Consider the following 24,661-nt stretch of genomic DNA (forward strand, 5'->3'; position numbering starts at 1 on the left):
ATGTGTGCGGAGAGGACCAACCTGCCCCATCACAGACTTGCTGCAAGGGCGCCTCTTGCTAAAGCCGTCGACGATGCAACCCCTCTGGTTGAAAGAGCTCTAACTCCTAGAAGCGAAGTTTGACCACGCGCCTTATAGGCTAGGGCAATAGCATCTCTCACCCAGTGTGACATAGTCTGTCTAGTGGCAGCCGCCCACGGTTGCGTGTCACCATAGCATCTTAAAAGCTGCTCTGACTTACGCCACTGGCTAGTGCGGTGGACGTAAATCTGGAGAGCACGTACTGGACACAGTAAGTGAAGTTTCTCCTGCTCCGGTGTCATGAATGGTGGAGGGCAGAAGGCTTCAAGGACGACCAGATTTACAGTCGAGAATGGAACTTTCGGAAGATAACTAGAGTGAGGATGCAAAATAGCTTTTACCAGCCCAGGGCAAAATCTAGGCAGGATGGCGAGACTGACAGAGCCTGCAAATCCCCAATTCTCTTCAGAGAAGTAATAGCTGTTAGAAAAACCATCTTTAGGGTCAGAAACCTGACAGGCGCTGACTCTAGTGGTTCAAGGGGTGTCCACCAAGCCCTCAAGCACTATAGCTAGATCCCATGAAGGAACTGTCGCCCTAGTGGGCGGCCTCAACCTATTAGCTCCTCGAATGAAGCGAACAACTAGAGGGTGTTTCCACGGAAGCCCTTCAATCAGAGCATGGCAAGCGAAATGGCGGCCACGTAAGTTCTGAGAGTATTAGGATGTGTGCCTGAGGACATTTTCTCTTGCAGAAACTCTAGCACTGAAACAATTTGGCAGTGAACTGGGTCTGCATGGTGTGTTGTACACCAACTTTCGAAGATGCGCTATTTCGTGGCATATGTTCTTCTAGTGGAGGGAGCCCTAGCGCTAAGAATAGTCTCTATTACATTGGCTGAAAGGCCAGCATCACTTAGTTGGTCCCTCTCAGGGGCCAGACGTGAAGATTCCAGAGCTCGGGGACGGGATGAAATATTGTCCCCTGTGCCTGAGAGAGAAGGTCCCTCCTCACCGGAATCGCCCACGGCGAGCCATCGAGGAGAGATATTAGATCTGAGAACCATATTCTGGTTGGCCAACGGGGTGCTATGAGTAAGAGGCGAGACCCCTGTTGAAAGACCTTGGCTAGGACTCCGGGGAGCAGAGCAATCGGAGGAAATGCATAAAGACGCATTCTGGGCCACACATGGGCCATCGCGTCCAGACCCAGGGGAGCTGGATGAGTCAGAGAGAAGTAGAGGGACATTGTGCTGTCTCCTGTGAAGCAAAAGAGGTCCACCTCCGCTTCATAAAATCTTTTTTCCAGATTTGACTGACTACTTCGGGGTGGAGTTTCCATTCCCCATGTGTCACAGCTTGTCTGGACAGCAAGTCTGCTCCCATGTTCATGTGCCCGGGAATATAAATCGCTCTGAGGGACAGGAACTTGTCCTGTGCCCAAAGCAGAACCTGCTGCGCTAGCTCGTTCAAGCGGCGCGACCGCAGTCCGCCCTGGCGATTTATGTAAGAGACTACTGCCGTGTTGTCCACCCGCACTAGGACATGGTAGCCTCTCAACTGCTGGAGGAAGTATTTCAGGGCCAGAAATACAGCCTTCATTTCGAGGCAATTGATGTGCTATTCGAGAAGATGACCTCTCCAGATCCCTTGGGCTGGACGGCCATCTAAGATGAGGGATGCGTCTGTCGTTAGCATCTTGCGATGTGCGGGGTGACAATGCTAGGCCGATAGGAAGAACCCGATACTGGTAAGCTTCGCCCCCGAAAGCGAACCTCAGGAAATTCCTGTGTTGTGGCAATATTTATATGTGAAAATATGAGTCCTTTAGATCGATTGTCACAAACCAATCGCCCGGTTGGATTTGAGAAACAATCCTTTTTATTGTTAACATCTTGAACTTGTATGTTCTGAGGTGATGGTTCAATCCTCGAAAGATCTAAAATCGGACGCAGCCCCCCATCTTTCTTGGGAACGAGAAAAAACAGACTGTCTGTCTAGTAGGGGAACATGTTCTATGGCCCCTTTGTCCAGCAGAGTTTGCAACTCCTGTATCAACAAATGCGCCCATTCCAGTTTCACAGAAGTGAAAATCACGCCGTTGAAACGCGGAGGACGATATGTGAACTGAATCCTGTAGCCTCTTTCTATGGTCTTTTGGACCCATGGGGAGATATTTGGCAGTAGCTTCCACGCTGCCAGCTTCTCTGAAAGGGGCACTAATTTTTTTTTTTTTTCGTTTTGTTGGGGTCGGGCGTCCTGAAACGTGGCAGGAGGCGACCGAACATCCAACGTTTCGTTGGAAACCGTTGCTCCCTGAAACAACAGTGGCGGCGGAGATTGAACAATGGCTTCCTGAGGGTGCCAGGAAGGAGCCTTTATTCTCTGTTGGAATTTTTCGCGCCCCTCCCCGGGGGGAGGCACCCCCACGGTCCTGAGCGCACCAGTATCAAGGCTTTTCGCGGAGGCTCTCTTTGAGGCGGACTGTGAAGCGCGCAGCCGCACCCCAGTCTCTACGAGGGGGTGCTCGGCTCGCCACGCTGTCCTTCTGTGCCTCACGCCTCAAAGGGACCGGACCTGGTCGGGGCCGGGTGGCCGTCGGTCCCGACTCTTGAGCACGGCGGGGAAGAAACCTCACAAACGCTTCCTCATAGCGTTTCGCCTCCCGAAACCTAGTGGCGACGGTATTAACTGTTAACAGTTAATACCATCGCCAAATAGGCCGGAAGGCGAGACAGGGGCATCAAGGAGGATGGCGCGGTCTTTGTCCCAGCTCTAAAAACGCCTCTTCAACTATGGACCCGCCTGTGCTCAAGTCCTTCAGCAGGTCAGCCTGATACGCCTGCAGAACCGCCATGGTGTGCAGGGAAGCACCAGCCTGACCCGCTGCCTGAAAAGCTTTCCCCACCAGCGAAGATGTCATACGGCACGGCTTGGTGGGGAGGGTCTGCTTTTTCAGGGACGATGAAGTCCCAGGGAGAGATAGACCGCAAGCGTCTCTTCCACCTGGGGCATCATCGAGTAGCCCGTGCCTCTCGCATCCACGATAGTCGAATAAATTGACGTCGATGGCACGAAGACACGGGACGAATAAGGCTTACTCCACGAGTGCACCAACTCCTTGTGGAGATCGCCAAAGAAGGGGAGAGACCGTCGCTGAGGCCCCTCCCCCCTGCCACCCGACAGAAATCTGTCGTCTAGTTTCGAGCGCTTGGGGGTCTCTCGCTCCTGGGGCCAGTCTAGATTTAATCTTTCGACTGCGTGAGTTACCACCTCAGTAGCTCCTCATACGATTTATTGTCGCGGGAGGAGCGCTCTGTTGTGGCACTTTCTGCTTCCCAGAAGCAAGAGATGAAGTCTCCTCGGTCCGTTCAGAAGAAGCGCCGGGGCGTGATAGATATATACATGTTATCTCTGGGAGATATTATCAGGAGACATGGTATTAGCTTTCACTGCTATGCTGGTGATACTCAGATGTATATTTCAACACAGCCTGGTTGAGAATCTAGAAGAATGCACAATTGATATAAAAACTGGATAATGAGTAACTTCTTAATGCTAAATTCTGAAAAAACGGAGGTGCTAATAATTGTACCTAAAAACCCACATGTAACAATCTAGAACACAATCTAACACTTGATGGCTGCTCTGTTAATTCTTTATAATCAGTTAGGAACCTAGGTGGGCTGCTTGACAGCAATCTTTCCTTTGAAAACCAGGTTTCCAGCATCTGTTAAATGTGTAAAAATATATCCAAATTACGACCTATGCTTTCAACGTCTAATGCAGATATATTAATTCATGCATTTATGACCTCTAGGTTAGATTATTGTAATGCTTTATTGGGTGGTTGTTCTGCACGCCTGATAAACAAACTTCAGCTAGTCCAAAACACAGCAGCTAGAGTCCTTACTAGAACTAGGAAGTATGACCACATTAGCCCGGTTTCAGTCAACACTGCACTGGCAACGGATAGATTTTAAAATCTTATTAATTACCTATAAAACCCTGAAAGGTTTAGCTCCTCAATACTTGAGCGAGCTTTTATCACATTATAGTCCTGCATGTCCGCTGCTTGCTCAAAACTCTGGCCATTTGATAATACCTAGAATATCAAAATCGATCATGGGCGACAGATCATTTTTCTATCTAGCACCTAAACTCTGGAACAATCTCCTAACTCTGTTCGGGAAGCAGACACACTCTGTCAGTTTAAATCTAGATTAAAGACATATCTTTTACCTAGCCTACACATAACTCATACACACTAATACACTTCTTATTCAAATCTGTTCAAATAAATTTTTAGGCTGCATTAATTAGATCAGCTGGAACCGGGAACACTACTCATAAAACATGATGTACTTGTGACATCAGAAAAGAATGTCATCTACGCTAATATTAGTCTTGTTTTTTCTTATTCTGTTTCTCAGTTTGTATCCAGACTAGATGGTGGATCAACACCCAGAGATTATGTTCATCAGAGATGAGAACACCTAGATGTGCACCTTGGACAGATCACCAGATGCTGATGCACACACACACACACACACACACACTCACTAAGTAATTTATACTCTGACACAACTGCGTTTAAAATTGAACTGGATGTTATGTGCTGGGCGTCCGGCCAGAGGACAACTGGCCCCAACTGTCTGGTTTCTCCCAAGGTTTTTTTGTTCTCCATTTTGTATAGATGGAGTTTTGGTTCCTACGTAACTTTTTAGCGATTAGCGTTGAATTGAATACAAAACCGCATTTGATAAATTGTTCAATCTCGTCATTATACATCCCTATCATTGTATTCTTCTACTTTATACTGTTCAGTGCTTTGATACAACCTGTGTTGTTAAAAGCGCAATATAAATGAAAATGATTGATTGATTGATTCTGATAATTAGCTCATTAGATATGAGCTCAGTGCATAAACTGTGTTCCAGTCAAAATGGCCCCAAAATGGTTCATTGCTTCCTACTCCTTGAGCAGGGGAAATCTGTTAAAGTTTATTTCATTTTGAAAAAAATCATTCATGGATTTGCACTGCACAACATATTCACACACGAATGAGTGTGACATCACATGCCACTGTTAAATTTGCATATTGCTTGCTTCAAAAGAATGTCTAAGTTCGAACGGGAATAATAGTAGAATATCCTGATGTTCACTGCAGTGCAACGTTCAAATAGAACAAACATTTGAAGCGATAAGAGAAACATACAAAATGTGCAGAACAGGGCACTGGTCTAGCATATATCACTGTGATCACAGTGTATATCACAGGCTTTACAGAGCCTGTTCTAGTTTTCTTAGTCTGGTCATAGTCTTGCCTAGCCTGTTTACCAGTGTTTAGATTCTTGCCTGTGCATCTTGGATTCATCTTTTGTCTTGCCATTTGGATGGTGTTTGCACCTTGTGTGGACTATTTTCTGTTAGTGAATTTTCTCTTTCCTCACCTCCTAGATTACATTCACCATCGATTGGCCCATTGTTTGTTGGACTGCTCTTGTGATTTGCCCACAATATACCTGTTTTCCATTGTTTGACCCATGACTGCTTCATGACCACATCTTCAATAAAGCCTAACAGATGAATCTGAACACTTTCTCTGTTCAACGGTCACAGAACATGACACAGCCAAGGTGAGTAAAAAAAATGTAGTTCAGTCATGAAACTCTAGATGGCACAGACTGACAGGTTGGTAATGTAACTGACAATAGTTAGTCAAGTCAAGTGGCTTTTAAATGACTTGGCGCAAGCTGTTTCGTGCTGCATATGCAGACAATGAGCTTACTATCTTGCATTTATATGACTGGATAGTATTCACTTGAAATTCCTGCAGCAAGCCCTCAGAGTCTCTTTGAAATACTCCACTTTCCCCAGCTCCACGTGTATAGATCTGCTACAGATTTTATTTATTTATTTATTTTACGCTTTGTCCAAAACCCCTGCCCACCAGCTCATAAACTATAACGCAATACAAAGTTCCAAGAGTTTTTTGTTAACAGGAAACGGGAAAAAAGGGGGATTTCAAGATATCCTAGCAGTTAGGACCTCAGTTTATTGCATCAACTTAAGGATAGTGCTTTTTAATGTAACCATCACTACACTGGGGCATCAAGACCCACAAAGACCACACTACCGGTACGTACAAGTTGAATTTGAAGTTGAAAATGTTTACTTACTGACTCTGATCCTAATCTGGTTAACTTGCTCACCAAGGGTTTTTGCTTCAACAAACCTGCAAAATAAAATAGACTTAATACTTTTACATTTTGTAAAATACAAATTGCTGAATCTGAAAAAAATAAATAAATAAAAAAAAAAAAAAAAATTATATATATATATATATAATTTTTTTAGTACTGTCCTAATTAAGATATTTCACAAAATAGATGTTTATATAAATTTTTCAAGACCAAACAAATGGCTCACCAACATACAGAGGCAACACAGAAAAGAGCTCTTTTACATTTGGCACCCATATTTCAGAAAGTAGAGACACTCTGTCAGTTTAAATGTAGATTAAAGACACATCTCTTTAACCTAGCTTACACATAAAATACTAATACGCTTCTATTATTCAGATTCGTTAACAGATTGTTAGGCTACATTAATTAGATCAGCGGAACAGAGAACACTCCCCATAATGCACAATGTACTCGTTATATCTTAAAAAGAATGGCATCTAAGCTAATATTAGTCTATTTCTTTTTATTCAGTTTCTCAGGTTGTATCCAGATCTGATGGTGGATCACCATCAAATCTAAAATGTTTAAAAATTGAAATTGGGAAGATTGGGACATTTAAGATAACTGTAGATTTAAGATTAAATTTCTTTGTGTTAGCATTTAACATGTTATTATTTTTTCCAAAGGCTTTCAAAAAGTGGTGGGGACAAAATACATCTACATGTGTCCCATTTTGTACAACTAAAGATCTCAATAAATAATAATTATATCTATAACAATAACAACACTGTAGCTCACACTGACCTTTGTTGCAAAACAGCTCTGTTGTTTTCAATTAGTAAACGATCTTCATGGTCTCTCAAAAAGATTTCAAATGCCTCTTGCTGACCCACAGATAATTTCATTTCTAAAGAGAAAAGTGCATACTTGTTAAGAAACTGCATTCTACCAAGATCATTTAAAATTTAGGACTGAAACTCACAAAAACTGGGATTAAACTAAGTGTTTATTTGTTTGTTTTTGCAAATGCATACAGTATGTAATTGCAGTATTTAGTATGCAGTCTAAGGTGGTAACACTTTATTTCAAGGTGTCCACAATTAAGAGTAATTAACTACTTACTGTAAGTACTTAGTAGAAGTCATTGTACTTACGTTAAACAAAATGTACTTACCATGTAACCAAGTTATAGAACAGCCAGTATTTTCAGTTATATATACATGTAATAGGCGATTACTGTTAGACATATATAATAGACTCACATCTACTTACATGTAACCAATTAGTACACATAAGCTACTTAAAGTGTATCAAGACCGTACTTGTGTACTTCATGTGTATCTATACTTTACACCTTATCCAGCTGCAGTTTGATTTAACCCACCATTAAACAGCTTAAATACACGTAATATTTTCTAATTAAATGAGATCTAAATTTTTATATTATTTTTTCTACTTCACTATAGTAAAAACAATAACAACCTGGTCTCATAAAAATATTGTTTGAAAATTATGATTTATTAATCAAAACATTTGTGTAAAAAGGAATTAAAGGCATCTCATAAAGATTTGTTTACTGCCTCTAGTGTTCATTCCTTTGGAAACTGCAGTGATATGAACTTGTTGATATTACTATGTGCCTCACTTAAAAGTGCACTAAGGTACATTTATGCCATGAGACCAGGTAGGACAATAAGGGTGGATACATAAGAGCTTTGTCTAAATCACTGCCTAGATTGCTGGAGTAAACATACACATCGCCATAACTAGCAAGGAACAGAGAGAAACTGAGACCTTAAGCAGAGAAAATTTCAGGAACGACCTACTGCCAAGCATATGTTGATTCAGTTCTGTAAGGGTCATGAAACCCCCTGTTTCAGCACTGGTTAGTTCTCACCACAGTTTTAAAATATGCTAAAAAAATAGGCATGGTATGGTGCACTGTGGGGCAAAGGGAGAAAAGGGGAGACAGCTAACAGCTTCAGGTTCACACAGTTTAATTTCCCTCTTATCGACTTAAAAACAAATGCACAATTCGGCCTCTCTTTCAAAAACATAAATATATACATATAATGTGCTATTACTCCTCTGATTACTTTTAAGTTATTTGTGTTATGCTCTCCTTAGGTAGAGCTACAGTGGATATAAAAAATCTAAACATCCCTGTTAAAATGGCAGGTTTCTGTGATGTTAAAAATTAGACCAAGATAATAATTTCACCTTTTCCACCTTTAAACCTGTGTAACTTAATTAAAAAAAAAAACCTGACATCTTTTAGATGGGGGAAAGTAAAAAAAAAAAACTAAAATAATGTGGTTGCATAATTGTGAACACCCTTAAACTATCAGTCTATCAGCATGACACATCTTGACTTGGCAATATTGGCCTACACTAAAAAAACTTTCAGATTGTGAGAGCTTCTCCTTGTGCATAGCATTCTTCAGATCACCCTGCAGATTTTCAATCATATTCACATATTCAAGTCTAGGCTCTGGCTTGGCCATTCCAAAACTTGAATCTTCTTTTGGTCAAGTCATTCTTTTGTTGATCTGAATGTGTGCTGAATTGTTATTGCGCTAAAAGATGTAGTTCCTCTTCATCTTCCCAGTAGATGCCTGAAGGTTTTCTTTCTGACTGGTATGGAACTGTTCATAAATCCCTCCGCTATGACTAAGGCCACAGTTCCAGCTGAAGAAAAACAAGCCCAAAGCATGATGCTACCACCACCATGCTTCAATGTAGACATGGTTTTCTTTGGTGATGTGCAGTGTTGTTTTTGCATCAAACATACCTTTTAAAATTATGACCAAAACATCAACCTTGGTTTCATCAGACTATAATACCTTTTCCCATATGCTCTTGTGAGAATTCAAATGTGTTTTTGCTAATTTTAACTGGGCCTGGATGTTTTTCTTTGTAAGAAAAGACTTCTGCCTTGCCACCCTACCCCATAGGTCAGACATATATGAAGAATACAGGAGATTTTTGTCACATATAATACACAAACAGTACTTACTAGAAATCCCTGCAGTTCTTTTAATGTTGCCGTGAGGCCTCTTGGAAGCCCCCTTACCAGTTTTCATCTCGTCTTTCGTCAATTTTGAGAGGACATCCAGGTCTTGGTAATGCCACTGTGGTATACCTAATGCCATGAAAATTCTTTGTACCCTTCTCCTGACTGATACCTTCTAACAATGAGATCCTCTGGAAGCTCTCTGCGGACCATGGCTTTTGCTGTAAGATGTGTGATAGGGTGAAGAGAACACATGGCAAGAAGAGCTCAAAATCAATACCCCGAAGGGTTGATTTATTAAAGAGAAAAAAAACAACAAGGAAATACGGGTGAGTTAGTGTCCCAAGGTGCGTTTGATGCTGCGGTGCTCTTCTCTTTCCTGGGTGATGTGCTGAAGCGGTGAGTCCGTGCCGGGGTGCCATGCTGCTGTCTGTAAGGAAAAGGAGAAGTCGCATTAGTGGCAGCCTGTATGGAGTTCATGCTCAGCCTTTTGGCATGCCTCGTGGCTTTTTAAAGCTGGCAGGTGACGAGTAGCAGCTGTGTCCGATCAGCCGGTGATGGGCGTGTCCATGTGCTCCTTGTTGATTTCCCAGGCGACACTGATGACAGTTTGGGATGCTCGTCACCAGACCAAGACCAGACCCGTGTCAGAAGCATCCGTCTGGAGCAGGAAGGGGCATTAGAAATTCAGGGCTCGCAGGACGGGTTCCGATGTCAACGTCTCCTTGATTTGTCCAAACACCTCCTCGGTGGCAGGTGTCCACATCACTTTCTCCAGTTGCCCCTTCCTGGTCAGATCTGTCAGGGAGGCAGCTAGAGAGGAGAAGTTAGGGATGAAACACCTATAGTAGCTCGCCAATCCCAAAATGGCTCGTACCTGGGTCTTGGTGAGGGGCCTGGGGTGTTCCACAAAGCTTCCACTTTTTCATCCCAGGGACTGCCGGTACTGCCAGTGGCTGCTGGGGTCAAGAAGGTGGATTTTGCTTTTGAAGAGGAGACAGAAGTACTTGCCAATACCCTTTGGTCAGGTCAAGTGTGGAAATGTACCGTGCCCTTCCCAGTCAGTCCAACAGCTCATCCACCCTGTACATCGGGGACCATCAAGTCCGACACCTCATTCAGTTGGCGGAAGTCATTACAAAAGCAGACGGTGCCGTCAGGTTTTGGGACCATCACGATCGGGGCTGGACCAAGGGCTACGAGACGGCTCGATCACCCCCTAACTTAAATTTTGTATTTCCTCCTCAATAGTTTGCTGACAAGCGTCTGGGACCCGATAAGGCGCTGCGGACAATGATTCCTGGGGCGTTCGGATCTCGTGCTCCATGACATTTGTTCGCCCGGGGCATGAGGAGAACACATTAGAGAACTGACTGACCAGGTGCTGAAATCCCCATTCTGGGCAGCCGAGAGATGGGGTTGGCGTCAACAACCACGGCGGTCAGCTGGCCCTCGTTCCCTCTCCATCTCTTTAGCAGGTTGATGTGGTAGAGGATGGTGCAGTCGATATGTGACAGGGCCTATTCGTTCCATCACGGCGTGAGGGACCTTGCCGGGTGGCAAGGAACACCTGCGGCGGTGGGAACAAGGGCCAGAACTTTATCTCCTGATTGAAATTCCCGTGGTTGGGCTGCCCAATTATAGTGCCGCTGTTGTTGAGCTTGTTGCGCCTGGCTCAGGTGTTCCTGGACTAATGGCATGACACAATCTATCCTTTCCCTCATTTCCTTCACATGCTCAACGACCTTCTGGTGGGCTGCCTGCTGCTGCTGTTGACTATTGGGTGGCATAGTCCACGATGACGAGGATGTGTTATTGTCCGCGCAGACTTGGCAGCGGCCCTACCAGATCCATCGAGATGCACTCGTAGGGCACCTCGATAATGGGAAGTGGTATTAGCGGGCTGGGAGGAGGAGTCTGTGGAGCTGTCAACTGGCACGTGGGGCAAGCCTAGCAGAAGCGCTTCACCTCAGCATCCATGCCAGGCCAGTGGAATCGATCCCGGATCTTTTGGCACATGTTGGAAACCCCCAAGTGCCCGGCCATCGGATGTGTGCGTAAGCTCCAAGACCGATTCTGTCTTCGACCGGGGAACCACTATCAATAATTTCTCCACCCCCCTACACTGGGCCACACAGTACAACAGGCCGTTTTGGACAGGGAATTGTGGGAGAGGATGGGGCCCAGGCCATACCTCCTTGGCCTCAATCACCCGGACCTGGGAACACATCATAGAAGACATTAGAGTTTTGGGAGGGGGACTCACTGGAAGGTGGCGGTTAGCAGGCAGTCTCGTCCGAGCAGCACCGGTACGGGTAGGTCCTTGACAAGGCCGACTTCCAGGGGCCAGGTGGACAAAAGGGCTGATAGGTTCACTCGTCTGGTGGGTCGAAGAACCAGAAGGTTTGCCCAGATGAGCGTGACGGCATTGCCTGAGTGGACGAGGGCTCGGTAGGGCTTTCCGTTCACCTTCACCTCCACCTTCACGTTAGGAGCTCCTAGAGGTTCTTGATGTACGATGCAGTCTGCCAGCTTTCCTCCATGGGCATTGGTTCATCTTGGGCAGAGGGGACCGCTGGCCTGTGCACAGGTCGTCGGGTGCCCTCCGGCGTGCGTTGCTCCTGGAAATGGCAGCACTCACTCCCCCGGCTCCTGATGAAGTTCCACGGCCTCGACCAGTTCAGCTGTGGTCGCTGGGTTCCTGCTTAGTGATGGAACCACGAGAGGGCTCGCAGGAAGTGGTCTACAATGACACGTTCCACTACCTGACTGGCTGACGGGGATCCTCTAGTAGCCAATGTTGGGCAAAGTGAGTGAGCCAGCCCTCAGTGGTGGCGGTAGTCTCGAACATATTAAGATATGCCTCAACGTCATCACTTGGGACCTAGTGATCTGGTGCTGGCGGATGCTGACCTCAGTAAGCGTTTTCAAAAGTTCCTCCATGACTGGAGAGTCGCTGCTGTCTGTAAGGAAAAGGGAGTCGCATTAGTGGCAGCCTGTATGGAGTTCACAATAAGCCTTTGGAGTGCCTCGTGGCTTTTTAAAGCCGGCGGGTGACAAGCAGCAGCTGTGTCCGATCAGCCAGTGATGGGTGTGTACATGTGCTCCTCCTTGATTTCCAGGGCGACGCTGATGACAGTTCGGGATGCTCATCATAGATGCAACTAAGAAAAAGTCAGGAAAAGCCTACTAGAAATGCTGACATTTATTCAGAGTTAATCAAATGTACTTTAAATGATGACAGGTGTGTACTGGCAACATGTACAGGTAACATGATTGCTTAATTTTGAACACAACAATATCCCCACGTTATAAGAAGGTGTGCATACTTATGCAACCACATTATTACAACACAGAAACCTGGTATTTTAACAGGAATGTGTAGACTTTTCATATCCACTGTAGTGGTCCATGCAGAGTGGTTCACACAAGTAGCGCATTGCTATTGGCGCATTTAGAAAATCTTAAAACACCAATATGATTATCAAATTGTTATAACTTGCATTTTATTGTAGTATCTGGTTTTAAATTTTGTGCTGTCATACTCGTGTTGACATCATGAAACCGCTGATTTTGTCAATTATGCTTGACGCGCCCACTTATAATGGCGCGGGCAGGTTGAAATTCATCCACTGCATTTGGTCCACAGCCCAGACTTTGGACACTCCTGGACTAAGTGAAAGTTGTCTTTGTGCCAAACTCTTATTACAAGACAAAAAATCAAAAGGCACAGACACAAACAACCACGTTGCATAGACAAGACCAGATGATTCAACAAACATGAACTTATAAAGGGAAGAGGTAACGACTTAAGGATATACACCTGAACATAATGACAATCACGGGAGACAGAAACTAGGTCACACATGAAGAATGAAAACACCCATAGAAACAGTCCAGGGTACTAACTGTCACACATGTGGACTCTTTTGTTGTTGTTTTTGTCTTGTGCCATGTGCTCTGTGTGCCCTACCTTCCGTTCCTGTTAATTGTATCATTGTCTTCAGGTGTGTCTTATTAGTTTAGTTAATTCCTGTGTGTATTTATGTTCTGGTTTGCTTTTGTTTTATCGTCGGTTCTCGTCTTTTATTACATGTAGTTTTGTGTCCTGTCTACCTGCCTGCCTGCCAGCCTGTAACTTTATTGTTTATTTTGTTCCTAGTAGATTAAAACTGTTTAAGTTTACTTTTCCTTGTGGAGTGCTCTCTCTCGCAAACCACACTGTGACACTGACACACTAAAGCCTCAAGAATAATTTAATAGACACTGACACATCATTAAATGTACTACAGACCATTGTCAAATTGTGACATCAGCACTATGAAGATTTTAAATAAAAGATAAAAGAAAGATAAAAAGATAAAAATCCAACAATTTCTAACAATTCCATTTATTGGATGCTAACTTTGTTTTCTATGACATGCAACACAAACACCTAAAATCTCAGAAAAATAAGACTGGGGTTTCATGACCCTTTAAGACATATTGCTGCTGCACAAATAACATAAAAAGCCAGTCAGCTTATCACTATCATTCCCACCCGCGTTTACGTGCCTATTATTGTTCATCAGACAGGTTCTCCTCACTCAGTGATGCACCCACTGAGAAACCTGACGAAAGTGCTCTAGTAGTTGTCGATTCTATTGTACAGAAAAAGAAAATAGAGGCACCAGCCTCCACAGTCCAACAGAAGGCAATTAACTCTCAGCACATAGAGACTCTTTCACCTAGATATCACACTATAAAGACTGTGTCTGTTCCCTGATTTAGAATACACAGAAAACATCCAGACCAAATTAAAAGCAACAATTTAATTGATCAACAAATAAAAATACTGAATGCTAATGCTAATGCTTGCTGAATATACGATTGCTTTCTGAAAAGCACTTTATTTAAATGATTTGAAAAAAATGACTGCTATGAAAATGAGCCATGTCTAAAAGGTAAAGGGGGAGGTGTTGTCACAATTTATATCAATATCCTCAGTACTTCTCATAAGGCAAGCTTTAAGTATATCTCATATGAAGTTATGGTGCTGCATATAACATTATCTAGAGAAACACATGCTAGCGATAAATCCATGGCATGTTTATATTGGCTACTTTATATAGGGTACTACATAGATTTTTGCTGATTTTCTTATTTAGTAAGTTAGTACTGGCTGGAGATAAAGTCTTAATTGTTTAATATCCATGTTTATAATGAAATTAAAATTAATAAGGATCAGCATTCTTAGACATTCTGAACTCTACTGGGGTTAGACAACACGTGTCTACTTATTGTCATACTATAGATTTAATACTGTCACATGGAATTGATGTTAATAGTGTGAAAATTCTGTAGCAAAGTGATGATATTTCAGATCATTATCTAGCCTTATGTGAACTCTATATAGCTAAAACCGTAAATTCTGTACCTTATTGTAAGTATGGTAGAACCATAACTTCCACCACAATAGAGTGCTTTTTAAGTAATCTCCCTGATTTATCTCAATTCCTTAATGCATCCAATACAGCAGAAAAAACTTGATGATGTAATATAAACCATACACTATTTTTTCTAGCACTTTAGATAAAGTTCCTCCTTTTGCTTAAGAAAGATGACAGAAAACACTCTGACCCTGTGGTATAATGAGCACACTCGCACCCTATATAGAGCAGCCCTGGAGAAAAACAAAACTAGAAGTATTTCGTATTGCCTGACAGGAAAGTATCCTGTCGTACAGAAAAGCATTAAAAACTGCTCAATCATATTATTTTCCATCTCTTTTAAAAGAAAACAAATTTATTCAAAAACAGTTTTTTTCAATACAGTGCATAAATTAACAAAAAAATAAAGCTTCAACAGGTACTTACATTCCCCAAGACTGCAGTAGTTTATGAACTAAAGTAGACTTTATGAACTACTTTACTTCCAAAATACTATCAAAGATACAAATTGTAATCCATCAGTTAAAAATATCACATCAGATTATGCTTTAGAGAATGAGTGGAAGTTTTCCTGAGGAAATCTATATTATAGGAGAGGAAGAATTGTACAAAATTGTTAAATCATCTAAATCAGCAACATATCAGACCCTATTCAATCTACACTATGAAAAGAGCTGCTTTCAGAAGTCATAGATCCTATTTTGACTATTAATAAGTCATCATTGTTATTACTATATGTCCCCACAAACTTCAAATTGGCTGTAGTTAAGCCTGTCATTAAGAAACCACATGTTGACCCCAAAGACTTAGTAAATTACAGACCAATTGTCATATCCCGTTTGCTGTTGTTGTATCTCCGTGCCTCTAGAGGTCCCCTGTGTTCCCTTTTTGCCTTATTTCTTCCTCGTGTGACCTTGTTAAGCCTCACTCAGGCCACCTGTGCCTTGTTTCCCCTCAGTGTATTTAAGTGATGTATTTTGCCTGGGTTCCTCACTTGGTTTATGAGCCGTCACCCTGTGTTTTCTGCCTGCTCTCTAATTCTTCCCAAGCAACCTGAAGTAAGGTATCCTGAGTTTATCTCCTGTTTGTTAGAACTCTTGGGTTTAGGTTTTTTCCCCTCGTGAGCTTTCATTTTTCTCCTGTTTATTTTGCTCTTTGTTAAATGCCTCGATCTGAGAAGAACTTTTGTTAGATTCTGCTGGCCCACCTTTTTCTAATAAATCTACCTTTTTTTGAGATCCTGCTTGTAGTGTTTCGTTTGGGTCCTACTCAATCTCTCCTGTGGCTCAGCGGTAGTGCTCTATACTACCGCGCACCAGAGACCCGAGTTCACTCCTGGGTGTGACAGAAAACCAAGTCAGCCATGGACCCAGAGACACTTGCCTCTAAGGACCTCCTTGCAGTGATTGCGCAACATGAGTCGTCTTTCCAACGTCATGAAGCTGTTCTCAGTCATCAGGAGGAGCTAATGGCTAAACACTCTCAACTTCTTGCTGATGTTATGAGCTCAATTCACCAACTCTTTGACCGACTCCCCTGCCACAGTACCGCCCTCTGCCATAGTATCTCCCGCCGCCGCCCCAAGTTGCAACGCGCACACTTTAGCTGCAGAACCCAGATTGCCACCTCCCAAGCCATTTGCTGGGGATCCGAGCTCCTGCCAGGGTTTTCTAACTCCAGTGCTCTCTGATCTTCGAGCTCCAACCCTCAAGTTTCCCAACAGAGCGAGCCAAGATCGCTTATATAATTACCCTTCTCTCAGACAGGGCACTCTCCTGGGCCTCTGCGGTGGCAATCACAGGATGCCTGTTGTGAATCCTACACAGCCTTCAAAAAGAATTTAAGCAAGTGTTTGATCACCCAGTCAGTGGTCGAGAAGCTTCCAAGCGCCTGCTTTCTCTTAATCAAGGTTCTCGCAGCACTGCAGATTTTGCCATTGAGTTTCGGACCATTGCAGCAGGAGTGGGTGGAACGACGAGGCACTGATGGACTGCTTTCTAGGAGGTTTGTCTGAGCCTCTACAAAATGAGTTAGCCACCCCGAGAACCTGCTACTGATCTCGAGTCCCTAATTACGATGGCCATCCGTCTGGACAATCGGCTAAGAGAGCGCGAAAGATGGCCGCCGCAAGGTGTCACACTCCCAACTACCTGTGAACAGATCATTTTCCCCAGGTTGTAATCCAGAGTCCAAGGTCTCCCCAGTCCCTGAACTAGGTCATAATTCCATTGAGGACATGCAGTTGGGTCGTTCCAGACTCTCTCCCACTGAGCGGGAACGTCGCATGCGGAGCGACGTTGCCTGTACTGCGCGTGGTGTTTTCGGCCACTTCCGCTCCAGTTGCCCCCGAGCTCTCGGGAAACGGTGGTCCCCGTCCAGCTCCAGGAAGGCTGTGATGGGGAAAATAAGAGCTCCTCCTGCTAACACCGTGCTAGCGGTACCTGCCACTCTGGCCTGGGAGGGCCACCAACATCAGGTCCAGGCCATGATCGATTCTGGTGCGGCGGTGACTTCCTGGATCTAACCTTGGCTAAGAAACTCGGGGTTCCTACTCAACTTCTTCCTCATCCCCAGGCAGTCACAGCGTTGGATGGCAGACCATTGAAGCCGGGCAGAGTAACAGAGGCCACTCAGTCCCTACGACTCACCATCTATCAACACCAGCAGAAGGAGACCTTTTATCTTATTGACTCACCAGAGTATCCTGTTATCCTGGGTTACCCCTGGCTGCACAGACATAACCCCGAATAGACTGGTCCGCTGGCACCATTCTGAGCTGGGGTCCTACTTGCCTTCTCACCTGTCTACCTCAGAATCCCTCAGTCTCTAGTTCTATATTTCAAGAATCTGTGGATCTGTCCAAAGTCCCAAGTTCTTATCATCAGTTTAAAGCTGTGTTTAGCAAGTCTCGAGCCACCTCCTTACCACCTCACCGCCCTATGACTGTGCCATTGAGCTCCTACCTGGCTCCTGTCCTCCCAGAGGTCGGATCTTCTCCTTGTCTTCCCCTGAGCGCAAAGCTATGGATACCTACATTAAGGAGTCCTTGGCAGCCGGCATCATTCGTACTTCTACTTCTCAGCTGGAGCAGGATTCTTTTTGTAGGGAAGAAAGATGGAGGTCTTAGGCCGTGCATTGATTACCGGGACTCAACAAGATCACAGTCCGAATCGATATCCTCTTCCTCTCATGGCCACTGCCTTTGAGCTACTACAAGGGGCTTCCGTTTTACTAAACTGATCTTGCAATGCTTACCATCTTGTGAGGATTCGGCAGGGGATGAATGGAAGACGGCTTTTTAACAATCCCACTGGACATTATGAGTATCTGTAATGCCCTTCGGCCTCACCAATGCACCTGCAGTGTTCCAAGCGCTGATAAATGATGTTCTCCGGGACATGTTTGATAAATTTGTCTTCGTATATCTTGATGACATATTAATTTTTCTAGCTCGTTGAAGGAACATGAGGGGCATGTCAGTAGGGTTCTCCAGAGACTTCTAGATAACCATCTCTATGTAAGACCTGAAAAATGTGAGTTTCACGTCACTCAGGCTCAATTTCTCGGTTCATCATCACCCCTGGCCATGTGGAAGTGGACCCCAAGAAGGTCGAAGCTGTCCTCAACTGGCCTATTCCTACCACAGTCAAGGAGGTACAACGTTTTATTGGCTTCTGCAAATTTTTATAGGAGGTTTATTAAAAACTTTAGTTCTGTAGTGGCCCCTGACAGCACTGACCAAGGGAGGAGTCAAGTTTACTGGGGTCCAGAGGCAGGAGAGGCTTTCGAGAATCTCAGCGCGCTTTACTTCTGCTCCCCATCCTCTCTATCCCTGATCCTGAGATATCTTTTGTGGTGGAGGTGGATGCATCTGAGGTGGGCGTAGGGGCCATTCTGTCACAAAGGGGAAGGATGGGAAGTTACACCCTTGTGCATTCATGTCCTGGTCGCCTGTCCGCTGCTGAGAGGAATTACCATGTGGGGATAGAGAATTGCTGCAGTTAAACTCTGCTTGGAGGAATGGCGCCACTGGCTCGAGAGGGTGCACAGCATCCTTTCCAGGTTCTAACTGACCACAAGAACCTGTAGTATCTCCAGCAGGCTAAGCGGCTAAACCCTCGGCAAGCCCGATGGTCCCTGTTTTTCAATCGTTTTCAGTTTTTTCTGTCTTACAGACCTGGCACCAAGAACACCAAGCCAGATGCCCTGTCCCGAGCCTACTCTCCCGAGACACAGGAGAAGCCTCTGGCATCGATTATTCCGAGGTCTAGGATCGTTGCTCCCCTTCAGTGGGACCTGGTGAGGGTGGTGCGAGAGGCTCATGCCCAGGAACCAGATCCAGGAGGAGGTCCGTGGGACGCCCTGTATGTTCCTCATTCTGTCCGGGGCCGGGTCTTGCAGTGGGGTCATGAGTCTCCCTTAACATGCCATCCAGGGTCAGCTCGCACGCTTGACTTCCTCCAACGGCGGTTTTGGTGGCCATCAATCAAGAAGGATGTAAGATCTATGTAGAGGCCTGCCCTGTGTGCAGCCAGGGAAAGTCTGGGCATCAACGACCTCAGGGACTGCTCCATCCCTTACCCATTCCCCCGTAGACCATGGTCACATCTTTCTCTGGACTTTGTCACTGGACTCCCCATCCCAGGGAAACACGGTCATCCTGGTGGTGGTGGACCGGTTCTCTAAGGCCGCACGGTTCATTCCCCTGCCCAAATTGCCATCGTACAAAGAGATGCTTGAACTCCTTATGGTCCATGTCTTCCGAGTGTTTGGAATTCCCTGGATGTTGTTTCAGATCGAGGACCCCAGTTCTCATCTAGGTTTTGGGAGCTTTCTGCAAGCTGATTGGGGCCACCGTCAGTCTATCGTCTGGATTCCATCCAGAATCTAATGGCCAAACAGAACGAATTAATCAGGATCTGAGACCACCCTGCGCTGTATGGCCGCCAATAACCCCACCTCTTGGGCCACCTACATCATATGGGCAGAGTATGCCCACAATACCTCCGTTCCTCTCAGCCACTGGACTGTCCCCTTTTGAATGCCAGTTCGGGTATACCTCCATTGTTCCCAGAGGAGGAATCTCAGGTCGGTGTTCCTCGGCCCAGCGCTTTGTCCAATGCTGTCGCAGATGGAGGAAAGCTAGGAATTCCCTTCTTCAGACCTCCCAGAGATACCAGCATCAAGCTAATCGCCGCCGTGGACAGCCCCTAATCTACGAGTTGGTCAAAGAGTCTGGTGGCCACCAAGAACCTGCCACTTCGGCTTGAATCAAGGAAGCTGTCCCAGAAATACATTGGCCCTTTAGAATAGCAAGGAAAGTAAACCCTGTTTCATATCGTTTGTTCCTTCCTCGTTAGCTTAGAATTAACCCGGAGCATTCCATGTCTCATTGCTAAAACCTGTTTTGTCTTCTCCATTTGCTCCACTTCGCAGACCCCCTCCACCTCCCAGGATCATCGATGGCAGGCCAGCCTACACAGTCCGTCGGATACTGGACTCACGGAGGGTCCAGAGCTCCATTGCAGTATCTGGTGGACTGGGAGGCTACGGCCGGAGGCGCTCTGGGTTTCAGCCAAGGACATCTTGGACCCAAGTTTGATTCGGGAAATTTCGCACCGGAGGACAGGGTTCTGGAAGGCGTCAGGAGTCGATTCTAAAGGGGGTCCTGTCATATCCCGTTTGCTGTTGTTGTATCTCCGTGCCTCTAGAGGTCCCCTGTGTTCCCTTTGCCTTATTTCTTCCTCGTGTGACCTTGTTAAGCCTCACTCAGGCCACCTGTGCCTTTGTTTCCCCTCAGTGTATTTAGCGATGTATTTTGCCTGGGTTCCTCACTTGGTTTATGAGCCGTCACCCTGTGTTTTCTGCCTGCTCTCTAATTCTTCCCAAACAACCTGAGTAAGGTATCCTGGAGTTTATCTCTCCTGTTTGTTAGAACTCTTGGGTTTAGGTTTTTTCCTCGTGGAACTTTCATTTTCTCCTGTTTATTTTGCTCTTTTGTTAAATGCCTCGATCTGAGAAGAACTTTTGTTAGATTCTGCTGGCCCACCTTTTTCTAATAAATCTACCTTTTTTGAGATCCTGCTTGTAGTGTTTCGTTTGGGTCCTACTCAATCTCTCCTGTGGCTCAGCGGTAGTGCTCTATACTACCGCACCAGAGACCCCAGTTCACGCCTGGGTGTGACACCAATCTCAATTTCCTTTTCTTGTCAAAGATACTAGAAAAGGTAGTATCATCACAATTATATTTCTTCTAGAGAGAAAATGGAATCTGTGAGGATTTCCAATCAGGATTTAGACCTGTCATGAACCGCTTCTCTGTGGCTCTGTCCGACGACCACCGGAGGGGAACCCTTCCCAGAATATTAGCCCTCTGAACTCCATTTTCGCTTTCTTCAGCCCTGATCACCTGCCCAGGTGTACTTCATTAGACTGCTATACTGCGGCGTTATCCTTGCTCCGGCTGGTAATTTCTAAGCATTTGTTCTAAGCGATTATTGTCTTCCAATGTGTGACTTTGCTCTGTATTATCGCTTTTTTGCTGCTTACCCACTGACCTATTGCCTGTGTACTTCAACTCCGTTTCTGTCTGCCTGCCTCGACCGTTGCCTGACTCTGTTTTCAATTCTGCCTGCCTTGTGATGTTTTAGCTATTGTTACCAACCCCTGCCTGTTTGACTATTCTCATTCTATTTCATTCTTTTGAATAGACTAGAAAAAACAATGTTGGCATTAGTGGAACCCCCTTACCATAGTTCAAATCGTATTTATCTGACCGCTATCAGTTTGTAGCAGCAAATAAGGTATCATATCATTAACAAGTGAAATATGGAGTACATCAAGACTCAATACTAGGGGCTACATTTTACATTTTACCTCTGGGAGATATTATCAGGAGATGTGGTGTTAGCTTTCACTGCTGTGCTGATGATACTCCATATTTTACTCTATATTTCTTTGTGGCTGGGAAACTTCTAAAGCTAAATTCTGAAAAAAAGCGGAGGTGCCTAATTATTGGACCTAAAAGCCCACATGTAAGTAACCTAGAACTCTGTCTAACACTTAGGCTGCTCTGTTAATTTTTCTTTATCAGTTAGGGAACCTAGGTGCGCTGTTTGCTGGCCATCTGTTCATAGGAGAACTGGTCCTCATCTGAGGCCTGGTTTTTCCCAAGGTTTTTCACTTGCTTAGTTGGGAGCTTGCTTAATTGTTAAATCTTGTCATTATACGTTCTTATCATCCTATTCTCCTATTTGATACAATCTGTATTATTAAAGCACTATATAAATGAAAGTGATTGATTAATTTATACAAGTGGAGCTGGGGAAAGGTGTAGGGTTTCAGAGAACAACAACTGATCAGCCTGCAACAATCTAGAGTTTCATGACTGAACTATTTATTAAATACTGATTAGTGAATAGTATATATAATATCTGATTGATATCTTGTTTATGATCACTCACCTATTTTTCTGGTCATCAAATGCTGAACACATGTGTGTAATCATTAGATGGGTCATATTTTGCATTCTTTTCACATGTATTATTTGTGGTGACCAAGATGAATTGTAGGTTGATGGGTTTTGATTGTGTATCTGGGCCAGTCATTGAGTGACATCTTGAACTTTCTTCTTTTCCTTTTTAAGCATGCTCACTAATATACCTGGATAATTTAAATTAAGGACAATGATTATTTTATAACAATGATAATTGTTTCATCTTGGAGACTGTGTGATACAAGGAAAAACAAATGGTGATCATTTTTTTGCCCTATGCAATAGCTACATTACTACATTACAAGTCTAGTTTAGTCATATAGCCTGTTTAACTAAAGTGTTTAATTTTTCTGTTTGCTGCATGCCCCAGAACTATTGTGTCGACTGGGTCCAACCCTTTGTACTGCCAATTCAGACTTTGGAGTGTACCCTGCCTAAACTATTGCCTGCAAAGGATTACCTGTTTGCCTTGCCCTTGGATTACAGTTTTTGGATTTTGCCTTGTTGCTTGTCAGATTCTCATTCACTTTGGGTGTTGCGGAGGAAACTTGCTCCAGATAATTCAAGTCCACGTCACGGGTGATCATACAGAAGTCACATCCCATCCCATTTGATCATCTAAGTCCTGGTCACCCAAAGGCGTCAATGATTTTCTACTACTGAGGTGGCAGCTCACATGTTGAAATGATGTATCCGAAAGCATGTGCTTTAAAACCTCTTAAGTTGGAGGAACTTACTTCAGCTTTTTATGCAGTGGTGGTGTTTTTGTCAGCTCGTTTGAATTATAATTAATGCTCTTGAAATTGAAATCGAGGTGGGCCCAATTTTGAGTAATATGTCAAAATCATGAACTTTTTGACTTAATGTTAATGAGGTCAATAAGTTTAACTACAGTTGCCTGTCTAGTTTCAGTTTTGATGTAAGTTATGAAAAGCTTACCAGTCATTTCCAGTCAATTCATCCAATTGCATATTTCCATTCAGAGTGTTTGTTGATTTCTTGATTAAGTTTTAAGAAAACCTTCCTTTGAATGAACATGTATATTTTTAGGTTGTGTGTATTTGTTGTTATTATTGCTCTTGTGTAATTGTACATTGCTATTGTATTGTTTTATGCATGTTTGCCAGTAGATCACTAGTTAATATCTTTTACAATTAAGCCATGTTCATTATTGAATGTTTAATTAGTTTTCACATGATCTAGCATGATATCTAATGTTAATCTTTGTCTATCAGCCTCCAATCCAGTGTATATACAAATTACCATGCTAGGTAACAAGGGAACACAAAACTCTCCCTCCAAAGTTTAAAGACATCATTGGCTCTATCACCCACAAGAAGTGTGACCTTCACAGGCTACAATGTAAATTTCTGCTAGAGTTACTTTACTGCTATAGTTTGCACTTAGTATTTTGATTTGTGAGAACCTTGTCAATAGTTAAACATTTATTTGTCATTCATTTTTATTAACATTTTACACATGCAGTTTATGATAAAAATCTGATTATATCTGATTATATCTTATTGTTAGATTGTTAGATCTTTTCACAGTTTAAGGCCTAATGTTACTTATAATTGGCATTCATTGTGATCCGCTCATTGAGAAACATTTATGTCATCAAATTTGTAGTGTTATTTTAGTATGTAATTCCTACATTACCTGTAAAGTGGACATGCTGTATTGATTGGCAAATTAACCCGTATCATGTTTCAACTGCCATGATTACCATGCATGTTTATAGCAGTGTAAGTTCATCTCCACTTTACACATGTTGCTCCATGCAATGAATCCTACAACCCAACACTAGTAGCAAAACTAACTTTGTAGCAGTTGCACAGGCATTTAGCTAAGCCCTTACATGGCTTTGTTAGCACCTGACTAACTTCCAGTGTAAGTGTACTCTCCACTTCACTCTTGGTCTCATTATTACACTATTTGGACATTTTACTGTTATTACAATGGTACCTTATTTTAGTTTTATGTGACCTTCACTATCCTCCCTCTTGTTATAGTACTATAGCAGTCCTAGCGATAACTGTCTCGAGGTCCTAGCGTGCCCCTTGAGGTATGTGATGTATCTCTGCTAAGCAGCTAACAGGCCCCCTAGGTTATGACACTGCTGCAGCATTTCTTTTTTAACAAAGTGACCATTGCTTTAGATCATATATTCTAAGCAAACTAAATAAGGGCTGCAACAAAGTACATCTGACACCCAGCCTTAACCACCAAAGACTGACCAGCATCAACTTCTCCTTGGCCTAAACCCTCAAAAAAAGACCTCAGACAGGGGTAAATGAACCAGAACCTGCAAGTCACAGAGTTCCACAGGGAACTGACAGATAGGCTTAGATGGATAGGCACACCATGCATAAGCTTAGAAGTCTGTGTTGCCACAGAATCTAAAACAACACAAACCTCAATTTAAAGTGATGTTCAAGGTCCACAGAGGGCCGCAACCACCTGCTTTCCTCCTTGTCATTATCATTAGGTCAGTCTAAAACCCTCTTCAAACTACG

General features: G+C 43.8%; 1 protein-coding gene across 1 annotated transcript in view; it reads right to left on the minus strand.

Annotated features, from left to right (window-relative positions):
* The window catches only part of LOC122334901 (kinesin-like protein KIF6), a 62,267-nt gene extending 40,131 nt beyond the window's left edge, over positions 1-22,136 (minus strand). The window contains exons 1-3 of the mRNA XM_043232784.1: positions 22,114-22,136; positions 7,013-7,115; positions 6,203-6,258 (exon numbers count right to left, since the gene is read on the minus strand). Coding sequence (XP_043088719.1) covers positions 6,203-6,258; positions 7,013-7,115; positions 22,114-22,129 — 175 coding nt within the window. The 5' untranslated portion in view covers positions 22,130-22,136. The remainder of the gene's footprint in view (positions 1-6,202; positions 6,259-7,012; positions 7,116-22,113) is intronic.
* Positions 22,137-24,661: the final 2,525 nt, after the last annotated feature.

Source organism: Puntigrus tetrazona, unplaced genomic scaffold (assembly GCF_018831695.1).
Source record: "Puntigrus tetrazona isolate hp1 unplaced genomic scaffold, ASM1883169v1 S000000682, whole genome shotgun sequence".
In the NCBI taxonomy this organism is placed as follows: Eukaryota; Metazoa; Chordata; class Actinopteri; order Cypriniformes; family Cyprinidae; genus Puntigrus; species Puntigrus tetrazona.